At 39.6% G+C, this 14,204-nt stretch overlaps 1 protein-coding gene across 1 annotated transcript in view; it reads right to left on the reverse strand.

The window, feature by feature from the left end:
* Positions 1–9,275: 9,275 nt before the first annotated feature.
* LOC122815550 (extracellular calcium-sensing receptor-like) overlaps positions 9,276–14,204 on the reverse strand; it is a 76,008-nt gene continuing 71,079 nt past the window's right edge. Inside the window, exon 2 of the mRNA XM_044088140.1 lies at positions 9,276–10,162. Coding sequence (XP_043944075.1) covers positions 9,276–10,162 — 887 coding nt within the window. The remainder of the gene's footprint in view (positions 10,163–14,204) is intronic.

The raw sequence follows: 14,204 nt of genomic DNA on the forward strand, positions 1-14,204 counted from the left end.
TGGTATTTAAAGTTTCGGAATCACTTCACCATACTTTCTGCCATGCTGTGCAGCTTAGTTTTCTGAATTGCACACACTGTGCAAAGCTGCTTATTGTGCAAACTTGCATAGCACAATGTAGCAAAGTTTTATTAATTTGTCCCTGTGTGTTTATATGGCAAATTAATATGGTAGAACTGGATAGCACAGGTGCAGTGGGTATAGATGCATGTTTTTGTGCAGCATTATTTTTACATTGGCATTGTGTGAATACTGTAATAATTGTTTAATAGTATGTGAGCAGCATAATATAAAACTCAGTATTATTGACAGCAAAGCAATGCAATAAATTCATACCAGATTTACAAGCTTTATAACTGACATTGTAATAGTGTGTAGTTCAACTGCGACCATGTTTATCCATTTGCACAATCCACATGCTCACTCCATCAGTGCCACATTTATTAGGTTGCACCATTCACCTGCTAAAACATTTAAGTGGATAAATGTTACATAATAAAATAAGTTTATTTATTATTGTACAATGTTTTCAGGTAATACTACTGTATTCTTATTTTAACTGTCTAATACAGCATGCTTTGGCACATCTGACCATCAATGGACACTGTTCGTCAAACCTAGACTGGTATCCTTATAAATGGCCCCTACCTCAATGTATACTAGTGCTAGGAAATGAGCTGAAATATTAATCCTTTACTTTTAATGCAACCTCATTGTAATCAACTTGTGCAGCATCTTGCAGTACTAGTGCAACATTTACACTTGTGCTCTAGAGCAACCTTTTCACTTTATTTTACAACATTCCATATTCACTTCCAATTAATTGGTGCCCAGTGTATTGAAGTAGCAATGCTATAGTCTTATTGCTTCAAATTTCACCTCGCAGTTTACAACAGCCTTCACGTATAGCATTGTACTTAGGCTGATGTTCCTGCATAATACTTTATATACGTTTCATTGACATCGCATACTTACCTACAATAAAATACTGGGCACTAATCTTTTGATGTAGCACTTTCAAGTTTAAAATGGTCCATATAAAAGTTAATCTGCCTTTAAGAAATGCGTTTATACTTCTATTAATTTTTTTGTAAGGAAATTTACTGGAATACCACTGTTCTAGTCTAAGTGTAAGTGCAATATAACAAATTCAGTCCAGAGAATAATGATTCTAGTATTATATTTCAACACTTTTTTCTAGCACAATGCATTCAACACTTCTTTTAATTAAGTATTGCATTAAGGATTGTGGTATAACTGCTATATTCTTACTGTTTGACATATTACCCCTCTCTTTTTGCTGTAATCTTGTTGTGCAACTCTAAGGTTCTCATATGATTCGTGCTTAAGTTTAATTCATTGTTGAGGAAAGCATTACAAAATACTTCACTGCAGTTCATTATTTTAAATGTACTGAAATGCTACTAATATATTCTTACTTGAAAAATCAGTATAATCCATCATTGCACATTCAAAGTCAAAGTCAAAGTAAACTTTATTGTCATTCAGAAATCACACAAGTGCAAAAACTGAACAAGATTCCATGTCTCTGGACTCAAAGTGCGGACAACATATAGACTATTTTCACAGACATTTACACATATAACACCTATTACATCACGGATATACAGGTAGACAGACTAATACACATTTTAACACTTCAAACTGAACACTTACTTGCACAAACCTTTAGTATTGCAGAGGTACTTGGTTAATTATGCACATTGTAGTACTATACAATTTTACTTCAATTAATCTCCTTCTAGAATTGTTTTAGGGTAATTTAACAATTTCCATAGTAACTTGCAAACTTGAAATAATGATTCTATGTTAATATTGTGACCTATTCACCATTGTGAAATGCGTTAAAACAACATTGTTGCAGTGCTGCTATATTCTTACATAAATATATTGCACTATTACCATATCCAAAGTTCTCTTCTTTCTCAATACTTTCAGTATATTTCACTGTTTCTTCATCTCTACAATGTATTCAGGCACTCTCATTGTCCTATTCTGATAACTAAAACATGCATGTATACTTTTCATCATCATGTTAATTATGTGTGCTAATATACTACAACTCTTTTTGTACTTATCTTACCATGCAAAAAAGGTTTCTTAAAAATGTCATACTATAATTTAATTCATTGCTGAGAAATGTATTACAGTAAGTAGTGTTGTATTCTTACAATAACCTCAGTATAATGACGGATATTTTGGTTTAGAAGTTATCATAAGAAATAAAAAATACAATATTTTAAAATTACTATAAAACATAATTTCACATTGTGGTGTTCAGTACAGAAAGTGTATTGCAATGAACGACTAGCATTAAAAAGTAATTTTGGAATGCAACATTAACATTTCTAGTATTCAACAAAATGTATGACAGAAACCATTTTAATCATGAATACATATTGTCATCAATAAATAAAATGGCAGCCACTTTCCATCAGCTTAATTTTACAAGCCATTCCTCATCATTAAAATTAATGAAAACTGACATAAATATATTGCTCTGTTAATATTTAACACATTACAAATATATTGCTCAGTAAGCATTTAGCTCAGTGATCCAGTTCATTAATATATTAATAAAATATTAATATTAATATTTTCAATGTTTAAAGGTCTAGCTCAAGGTGCCACTGTAATCTTATTGCACACCTTTCAGGTTCAGTAGAACTCATGTCTAACAGATACTCCCCAGGCGAGGTATTTGTTTCACTTGTGGATGCATGCAAGTCAGACAAACATTACCAAAGTTTACAAAGCTGACAGGAAAGTGCCAAACCATAGATGCCATAGATGGTGTCATCAAATTAATTAATGTTATCTGCTGCGGCACAGTGCCACCCATATATGAGTTATCTTCTGATCCTCCTTACTACCTTTCCACTTTTCAAAAAAAAAAATCTAACCTTGTTTCCTGCCTTTCCTGTAAGTAGTCCAGCCCAGATACAGATTTGCTGTATCCAGGACTTGTAAGCTTCTGTGCCACTGCCGCTTAGCTAGGGTTAAACTATTCCTAGTGCCATAAAGTCTGCTCTTCAAATTTTCCCATAGAACTAGCCAGTTTTTAAGTTTTAGCACTCAGATCTTTCTCTTTGAGCTCAGCACATGTTCAGAACTCATTGTAAATAAGCTAAATAAGCTACAAATTACTACAGCACTCAACCTTCCTCACTTGTCCAGAGGAAAACAGGTTTTAGCACTTAATAAATAAGCACCTATCCAGGCATGTCTAAGGGTCAGCTCCCGGTGTTTTCTCCTGTCTACCTGGTGAATCTGGGCATCTTGGGGCAATGCCGCAATTGCCTTATGTACACAGACAATCCTCTCCTCCTACCACCCAACACTACAACCTGTGAGAGATGCACTTATATAGCCAAAATTGGAAGCAAAGCTCTCTTTACCCAAGACTGGACTAGACAGTCAAAAGGAGAGGGTAAACACTTGCACCACACCACCCTCATCACATAGTCCCTGAAAATCTACACCACCAAAACACACGCATAGAAACACAAAACACACATGGAGGCTCTCAATAAAAATCAGCCCAAGCAACAGGGACCTTCAAAGCAGAAATGCAAGCAACCTCTACCCCCCAACACAACCCAAATGACACATAGCCCACAAATTCAGTGTGCCACTCAACCACAGCCCATAAGGCATAATAATGTACCCAATATTCTAGTCATAGGTGACTCTATAGTCAGGCACACTGATGTTCCACTCACCAGGCTAAACAAGGAGAAAGTTACTGTCAGCTGCATGTCAGGTGCCAGGATCTGCCACATAATGCATGCACTCAGGTCACTCTACAACAAGTATAAATATGACTCTGTCATTGTCCATGTTGGTGTGAATGACCTGAGACGGACCTCCATGGACTACATGAAAAGAGACATAAAGGAGCTGTCCATGTCTTGTAGCCTTGTCAGGTATGAACCTAGCCCTGAGTAGCATCCTGCCATCACCCAGAATGATACCACAGTACAAGGACAAAATGATTGACTTCAACAATTGGCTAAGCTACTGCTGTCATTCTAAGGGGATCTAGTATCTGTCTGCCTGTGATGACATGATCGACAGACCACGATGCTTTGACAGAGATGGCCTGCACCTGTCACCCTTGGGATTCTGGATACTGACTAAGGCTCTTGCCACCCCTATAGTGCCTTTTTTAGGCAAGGTTCAAATGACAAACTCACCACCGTTAACAGGTACAAGCAAGCAAAATCTGAGGGTAATGCTACTCAATGCTAGAAGTCTAAACCTCAAAATGCACTCTCTCGAGGCACTCCTTAAAATGGAGAAAATAAACATCTGTGCAGTGACAGAGACCTGGTTCAAGACTCCAGAGAGCACTCCTGCATTACCAGGCTATAATTCATACCACACCTTTTGGCCACCTAACCTAGACCGAAACACTAAAGGCGGAGGCATGTCCATATTCATTAAGGATATCCACACCTCCAGGCTAGTTGCTCAGCATAATGCATCCGAGATTATCCAAGTGCAACTAACTCTAGGCAAGACCGCAATCCAAATTGTAGCTCACTACAGATCCCCCACCATGCCCCAGGATTCCCACTCCTCATTTCTCCATACACTGGAAAATATTAGGGTACAACCTAACACCCTAATAATGGGCAATTTCAACTACCCCACCATTAACTGGGAAAACGTGTCATGTACCAATGCTTTTTCTCAACTTTTTCTGGTATTCATAAATTCCAATGCTTTGGATCAGCTTATCCACACCCCCACCAGGGGCAGCAATATCCTAGAACTGGTCATTACCAACATGGGCAACCAGTGTTCCACACCAGAGGTCAATTCCTTGTTGGTCAGATCCGACCACAAGCCAATCACCCTAGACATTCACATCCCGCCCCCACCCCCCATTAGGGAAACCACAGTAAAAAATTTCTCCAAAGCCATCTTCATGCTTCTTAAGACAGAAGTGGCAAACTTCACGACACCCATGCAGATGGACAATAGAGGAACAACTGCTGAATCCTACACAAATGCATTTTATAACCACTTACATGAGTGCATGGATCGCGCAATCCCTAACAGAACCAAGATGCTATAATCCAGTAAAAGGAAGCCAATCTGGTGTTCCCCTGCCATAAACAAACTTTACAACAGAAAAAAGAAACTGTTGTAAAAAAGAGTAAAATCTCATGATTGGAGGAAATCCCTGGCCATCCTCAGTAAGAAGCTGAAATCCCTCATAAAATCCTCCAAAGCTAGTTACGAAAACAAAATTGTTACTGATTCTAAAGACAACCATAAAGCATTCTATAGCTATGTCTAGAATCTCAATGGCCACACTCAGATCTGCTCTGAGTTACAGCACAATAGCACTAAATATGCAGAACCAACTGATATTGCCAAAATCTTAGCAGGTTCAGTGCTAACTTTACCCCCCCCTCTCACCCCATAAAGCACCCATCTCTGTACCGGAAGAATGCAAAGTTCCTGTAATCACGGCTACATGGGTAAAAAACACACTCTCCAAAGCCAAAAACACAGCATCCATGGGACCTGACAACATCTTAGGCTGCGTTCTACATTAACTACAGAACAAACTGGCACCCCACCTAAGTACTATGTTCAATCATAGCCTCACCTCAGGCTTTGTGCCCACTGAATGGTGCACAGCAATGGTCATCCCACTCCAAAAAGGGGGAGCCACCATGGACCCTGGGAACTACCGCCTCATTAGCCTGATGAGCCTGGTCTGCAAGGCTATGGAACGTATCATCATGGAACTTATAAACAATGATATTGGTAATCTCCAAACTCTGGACCCCACCCAGTTCAGGTTTGTAAAAGGCAGATCATGCCTCCTAAACCTGATAGACTTCTTTGAAGTGGTCACCAAAGCCGTATATGAGATTATGGTAGTTCACATAGCCTATCTAGATCTCGCCAAGGCTTTCAACACCATCGCACACTCTGGAATTATAGATAAACTCATTAAACTAGGTATAAATCCCAATGTCACAATATGGGTTGTTAACTGGCTCACTGAGAGAACCCACACTGCGAAAGTAGCAGACTCCAAATCCGACATCAGACCAATGACAAGTGGAGTAACACAGAGTTCTGTCCTGGGTGCTCTCCTGTTTGGTATCTCCTTCTCACAAGTACAGGCTAACACAGAAGGTCTTTGGCTAATGAAGTTCGCAGATGACTGCAAACTAGGAGCCATAATCAAAACTCCTAACGATGTGGACATCCTAAAAAAGGGCCTCACTGAGACAGATGCCTGGTGTCAAAGGCATGGGCTCAAGCTCAGTGGCAAAAAGTGCATTGTCATCCCTTTTGGTAAAAACTCTGTACCCATGAACTACCACATAGGTGCTAGTCTACTTAACACTGAAAGTGTGATAAGAGACCTTGGGACACAGGTGGACAGTAGTTTCTCCTTTGATAATCATATCACCACAGTAGTCAGGAAATCCTTCTATGTGGCACACCTCATCACAAAAGGTTTCTCATCCAGGAAAAAAGAGGTCATTGTTCCCCTCTGCTTATCACTCATTAGACCCATTATAGAGTACAATGCCATTTTTGGTATGTACCTCACAAGGCATCTACAACAACTAGAAAGGCCGCAGAAATACCTCAAACAGATTCCCTATGCAGACTGTCTCAAAAAACTCCATCTTTACTCTGTTGCACATCGCCTACTCAGAGGTGATCTCTGGCTAACATACAAAGCTATGTCAAACCAAGAGCTGCTGGACATGGTCCACTTAAAGAAATCTCAATCCCTCTGAACTACATGCTCTAGGGACCTAAACCTTGTCACCACAATAAACAGAACATGCTGGAGGGATAGATTCCTGTCCCAGAGACTTCCCATACTCTAGAACAAACTACCTATCTGTATCAAACAAAGCTCCTCATTAGCACTCTTCAAGAAAAATCTTGATGATTGGATGGGAGATAGGAAATTCATCCCAGGAATCACTTCTGTGGCTTTGCTCGATAGGGGCACAGGAAACTAATTTTCTTGGGTGGCGAAAGCCAGGGTACCTTTTTTATTAGGCTTATATAGGCCCCAGGGCCAATAGCCTAGTACCTACTTATGAACCTATATATATATATATATATATATATATATATATATATATATATATATATATATATATATACAGAGAGAGCAAGAGAGATTGATATAGGTACAAATATAGATATGGATAAAGAGATACAAACACACATGTACAACATTGGGTAAAATAGAAAACGCAGCTCACAGAACTGTGATTTGATGTTTGAGCCTAAACAATGCTACAGCATTCTGGGAGATTCTGCTTTTGGGGAAGCTGCTTCAGGCTCTACCTTTCCAGAGGGATCTATATCCAAACATGCGTAAATCTCCTACTGATATATCCAGCATCTGTTGTACAGCTTGACGTGTTATGGTGAAATACCTACTGTTTGAAGAACTAAAACTTCTGTAATAAGTCTTTCTTGAACAAAAGAATTACCTGCAATACCAAATCAGATATAAATAAAAAAATAAAATAAAATCTATTTTCAACAATTAAAATATCTGAAATGTGTCTTTCAAGTGTCTTACTATGGAAAACATTTCATAAATAAATAAAAAAGTGATGTCACTGAGAGCAGTGTAAGCTCAGTAACACAGTTATCTGTTTTTTTTTTTTTTTTTTTGAGAGAAGTAAATGTCATCAATCAGTTGATGAAAATATTAGGGCAATTACAAAATACAAAGGTATTTATAACTGATAAGGTAACCAATAACCGGATGACCATTGATGTGGTGTACAGGGATATACCGTACAGCTGTATATCTCAAATTATGATTACTTTCCTGTTTCAAGGGATGTTAAAGCAAGCCTGAAAAATCTGTGCATGTAAAACATTGACTATTTAGTATGAAGCTTATATTGTTTCAGTGTGTATGTGAACAGATCATAAACAATGAAAGGAAATGCCTTCATCTCCAAAGTAAAAGAATGATATATTAAGCAAGGTTTTAACTAAGATGACTGCCTTTGTGGTGTGGAGGTATAATGCCCTGACTATGACTTGGAACTGATGTTAAATAATGGCCAGGAGCGTGGACGGACTGGGAAACTGAGGATGGGCATGACTTGGTTTTGTTAATTCGCTCATCCTACTGGGGTAGTCTCCACTTGGCTGTTTGTCACCATGCAGTTAGAAGTTTGGGAGGCACCAACGTGACTACTGGGGAAGTGTATTTAGTTGTTCAGCAGCTATGGGAGGGGTCATTGCCATATTAGAAATATCCTCTTTGCTGGGACAGCAACAATAGAGCAAACGGTCACTAAAATGGCCTAGATTATTGCCTTGCTAGTGAGCTCTCACCTCCATGCTGGGAAAACCCATTGTGGCAGAATGAATTAGACCAAGACCAATAGGAAGAGAGAAGCATGGAGGAAAAAGGAATTTAGAAAGAAAATGCTGGATTAAGAAGTGCATGTGAGTGTATGCACATGTGTTTGTGCACATGTGTTTAAAAATGTGTGTTTGTACGTGTTGCTTGCTTGTGTGCATGTGTGTGTGTGTGTGTGTGTGTGTGTGTGTGTGTGTGTGTGTGTGTGTGTGTGCATGCGTGCATGCATGCCTGTGTGTCAGTTTGTTTATGTATGTTTCTGACACATGGAATAGGCTCAAGAATATAACAGCAGTCTAAGGAAGGTCTATGACAGGAGCTGATAGTCTATGCCCTAGAGCCACACTAAGTGAAACTAAATATTCTCACCACTATGTGCATTTTGAAATGTGGAAAGTAGCCCTGAGCCTTTGTATTTGCATTTACATGATTTATATTAAAACAGGGAATGTTAAGCTGAACATGAGAATCCCCCTGCCGTGGGTAGTTCCTGAAATCACTTTCTGAATCGCTATTACCTTTTGATGACCTTACCCTGTTTATGTGCCTATATGAAAATAAGAGTCAATGTGTCACAAAGTTAAATTATAAATACATATGCACGATGAAAAAGCAAGACAAAAAAATGATATGAATGATGAGCAGATTTAATCAGCAGAAATATATCATAAAACACATATATAGTGACAAAGCATATGCAAGATGTGCTTGATTTACAGCAGAGGTGTATGTAGATGAAACAGTTCACAAGATAACTTACTGCATCTCTTTCAGCAGAGATAAAAACAGTTTAGAACCACATACTTCTGTTTATGCTACCTCATCCGGGTTGCTAGCTTTTCTTACTTTATGATTTATAAGTGGTGATTTACTGCCTTGTAATGTGTCCTTTAGCATTCATGTCTGGTCTCATTAAAATAATATAGCATTTGGGTAAAAATATGCAAATTAATAATCCAACGCTTGATGAGAATATTGCAAAAATCTCCACAGCGACCATATATTTCCCCTTTGTGCTGATGTAAGCAGGTATGAATGACAGCCAAACACTTATAAAAACAATCATGCTAAATGTGATAAATCTGGTCTCATTGAAGCTATCTGGAAGGTTCCTGGCAAGAAAGGCAGTTACAAGGCTTACAGTTGCAAGAATGCCTAAATATGCCAGCATTAGGTAGAACATGAGAAGTGAGCCTTCATTACACTGAATGACTATCTTCCCAGGATAGCTCTTGTCAGACTCTGAAAATGGTGGAGAAACTGATAACCATACAACACAAATACAACACTGAATGACAGAACAACAAAAGATAGTAGCAAATGACATCTTTGGCCCAATATAGTTTCTCAAACGACTTCCTGGTTTTGTAGCATTAAAGGCAATAACTACCGTGATTGTTTTTGCCAGAATAGAAGAGACACAGATAGAAAAGAAAATGCCAAAAGCTGGCTGTCTGAAAACACAAGTCTCATTCTTTGGACGACCAATAAATATGAGTGGAGTTAGCAAACATAGCTGTAGTGTTAACAAGAGAAAGTAGCTGACTTCACGGTTATTGGCTCTCACAACAGGAGTGTTACGATATTTCAGAAAGATACAAAACACTGCAATTGGTATCAGGGAGAAGACAACAGAAAATGTTACCAGGGCTGTACCCAGGGAATCTTCATACGAAAGAAACTCGATGTGTTTTGTAATACAGAAATCTTTTGCAGTATTTGGCCAGAAATCTTCTGGGCATCTTATGCAGTCACCTATAAAATTATAAGAAAAAAGTCTCTCCGTGATAAAATCAAACAAGAATTGATGATTTATGTAAAGCATTCATGGAAATGTATATATTTTTGTAAACTTTTGTGATCATGTAACATTGCAAAACTTGAACTGCTTACCTGACATAATAGTAAACAGACTATCCGTAACAAATCAAAATGTGCATGGTTCATAACAGAGACATGAGCTTTCAACAGAGATTGTTTTTGTTCAGTACATTAGCCGTACAAAGTGTCCTAAACTAACTGAGCAAATGACAACCATTAGTCATTTAACATCCACAGATAGCCTCTATACCCAGGGCAACAATTATAGCTACTCTGTTCTCAATGTGTACATCTCAGATGTTCGAATGTTTAAAAGTGATAAAATAAAAAGTACCACCAAAATGCATTATAGCTCCATTTCATGCCAACAGAAAGTTACTGAACAGCCACAGCAAAATACTTCAATCTCCTTGCCATCCAGTGATTGCATATATGGGGATACCTGCCAGGATTTACAAAAAAAAAACTTGCCTCATGGTACCACACCCTTCTACCACTCTTTCATGTAACAAGTCTGGGACCATCCTCTACACCATGTAGTATCCGTTGACTTTAAGCTTCTTGCCATACTAATGATTCATGGGAAGGCAAGGAAGAGAAAGCTGTGACTGCATTAGATGAGGCCACCATGGACCTTTTACTGATTTATTTATTACTAACATACTTATTTTAAAGTAAACACACATTTTTGAACTTAAGAAAGTAAATAAATAAATAAAGTGATCCTAGCTGAACAATGTCATTGACCTGCACTTCTCATCTGCAGATATTAGTCACCTTGAGAATACAGAGGTTCACAGTGTAATTTCATATTTATTGTTAATTAAAACTAAAAATAAATAAGTGTTTGTTATTGATAGTAATGTTCATTCAGTAAGATAGTTAAATTGAGTAAGGAGTGCTAAACCTGAAGAAATCTTTTTAAAGTAAAAACTTTAATTGCAGATACTTGGTGACTGGTCATGAGTCGCCCTGGAGATGTGAGCTCCTATAATAATTGCCCACTGGCTGCATGGTAAACGTAGTAATCCATGGGCAGGGTTTATGTTCATAGGTTCATAGGTTGGTACTAGGCTATTGGCCCTAGGGCCTATACAAGCCTAGCCATAACAATTCCCTGGATATTTCTTCCCACAATATTTACTTCTCTGGACCCCTGTCTATCAGGGCGACTGACATGATCCCCGGGGTGAATTTCCTTTCTCCCATCCAATCATCAAGGTTCCTTTTGAAGAGGGCCAAGGAGGCGCTCTGCTTGACATGTATGGGCAGTGTATTCCTGAGTATGGGGAACCTCTGGGTCAGGAACCTATCCCTCCAGCATGTTTTGTTCATTGTGATGACAAGGTTTAGATCCCTGGAGCATGTGGCTCTGAGGGATTGGGATTTCTTTTGTGGAGCATGTCCAACAGCTCAGTGCTGGACATGGCCTTGTTTGTTAAGCAGAGATCGCCCCTGAGTAGACGACATGCCACAGAGTATAGCTGGAGTTTTTTTAGATGGTCAGCATATGGCATCTGCTTTAGGCCTATGATTCTTTTAGTGAGGTATTTCTGTGGCCTTTCCAGCTGTTGCAGATGTCTTGTGAGGTACATACCAAATGGGGCATTATACTCTATAATGGGTCTAATGAGGAATGAGTACAGTGGGACAATAACCTCCTTTTTTCTGGATGAAAAGCCCTTAGTGATGAGGTGTGCCACATAGAAGGATTTCCTGACTGTTGTGGTGATGTGGTTATTGAAAGTGAGACCACTGTCCACCTGTGTCTCTATGCCTCTCATCACACTTTCAGTGTTTAGTGTACTGTCACCTATGTGGTAATTCATGGATACATGTTTTTTTTCCAAAGGGGATAACTATACATTTCTTGGCATTAAGGTTGAGCCCATGGCTCTGTCACCAGGCATCTGTTTCTGTAAGGCCCTTTTATAGAATATCCACATAATTTGGGGATTCAATAATGGCTCCCAGTTTGCAGTCATCTGCGAACTTTGTTAGCCAGAGTCCCTTAGTGCTGGCCTGTACTTCAGAGAAGTAGATGCCAAGCAAGAGTGGTCTCAGGACTGAACCCTGAGGTACTCCAATTGTCACTTGTCTGGAGCTGGATTTGGAGTCGGCTACTTTTACAGTCTGGGTTCTGTCAGTAAGGCAGTTGGCAATCTATCGAGTGACATAGGGATTTATGCCCAGCTTAGTAAGTTTATCTATGATTCCAGAGTGGGGGATGGTGTTGAAGGCCTTGGCAAGGTCCAGATAGGCTGTGTGGACCGCCTTACCCTCGTCCACACCTCTGGAGACTGATTCAAAGAAGTCAATCAGATTCAGGAGACAAGATCGACCCTTCACAAACCCATACTGGGTGGGGTCCAGTGTTTGAAGGTTGCCAATGTCTTTGTATATAAGTTCCATGATAATGCGTTCCATGCCCTTGCAGATCAGGCTTATCAGATCCCCCCTTATGGAGTGGGACAACTCTAGCTGTGCGCCACTCAGTGGGCACGAAGCCTGAGGTGAGGTTATGATTAAGCATGACACTTGGGTGAGGTGCCAGTTCATTTTGTAGTTCATGTAGTACATAGCCTGGGATGTCATCTGGTCCCATGGATGCTGTATTCTTAACTTTGGAGAGTGCGGTTTCTACCTGTGTGGCCATGATTACCAGAATTTGGCAATCTTTTGGTATTGAGATGGGCCCTTTAGGGAGTGAGAGGGGGGTGAAGTTGGCACTAAATCTATCTGCCAGGATATTGGCAATATCCTTGGGATCAGTATATTTAATGCTATTCTGTTGCAGCTCAGAGCAGATCTGAGCATTGCCATTTAGATTCTTGACATAACTATAGAATGCCTTGTGGTTGTATTTGGAATCTTTGGTAATTTTATTTTCATAACTAGCTTTTGAGGATTTTATGAGGGATCTCAGCTTCTTACTGAGGCTGGTGAGGGAGTTTTTTGCATCCTGGGATTTTCCTCTTTTCTGCAACAGTTTCTTTCTTCTGTTGTATAGTTTGTTTATAGCAGGGGACCACCAGATTGGCTTCCTTTTTTTGGAGAAGAGCATCTTGGTTCTATTTGGGATGGCACGATTCATGCACGAGTGGATGTGCTCATACAGTGCCTTAGTGTAGGATTCTGCAGTCGAACTTTCAGATTCCGTCTGCATGGGTGTCATGAAGTTTGTCACTTCTGACTTCAGTAGCATGAAGTTGGCTTTGAAGAAGTTTTTTAAGGAGGTTTCCTTACTGGGGAGTGGGGGTGGGATGTGGATGTCAAGGGTGATTTGTTTATGGTTAGACCTGGCCAATGAGGGGGTGACCACTTGTGTGGAGCATCTATCTCCCATGTTGGTAATGACCAGGTCTAGGATATCGGAGCCCCTGGTGGGACAATCGATTAGTTTATCCAGGGCATTGGAATTTATGAATTCCAAGTACCGTTGGGAAAAGGAGTTGGTACCCGAGTAGTTTTCCCAGTTAATGGAAGGGTAGTTGAAATCACCCAGTATTAGAGTGTTTGGTTGTATCTTAATATTTTCCAGTATGTTTAGAAAGGTGTAGTGAGAATCTTGGGGCATGGTGGGGGATCTGTAGCAACCTACAACTTGGATTGCAGTCTTACCTAGTGTTAGTTACACCTGGAGAATTTCAGATGCATTGTGTTGGGCAACTATCCTGGAGGTGTGAATATCCTTGGTGAATATGGACACTCCTCCCCCTTTAGTGTTTCGGTCTTGGTTTTGTGGCCGAAAAGTGTGGTAAGAGTTGTAGCCTGGTATTGCAGGGGTGCTCTCTGGAGACTTGAACCAGGTCTCAGTTACTGCACAGATATCGATGTTCTCCATTTTTAGATGTGCCTCGAGAGAGTGCATTTTGAGGTTTAGACTTCTAGCATTGAGTAGCATTACTTTCAGATTTTGCATGCTTGTATCTGTTACGGCGGTGGTTTTATCCTTTGAACCTTGCCTAAAAGAGGC

The sequence above is a fragment of the Protopterus annectens genome, chromosome 1.part1 (assembly GCF_019279795.1).
Source record: "Protopterus annectens isolate FY-2018-M chromosome 1.part1, PAN1.0, whole genome shotgun sequence".
NCBI classification, from domain to species: domain Eukaryota; kingdom Metazoa; phylum Chordata; order Ceratodontiformes; family Protopteridae; genus Protopterus; species Protopterus annectens.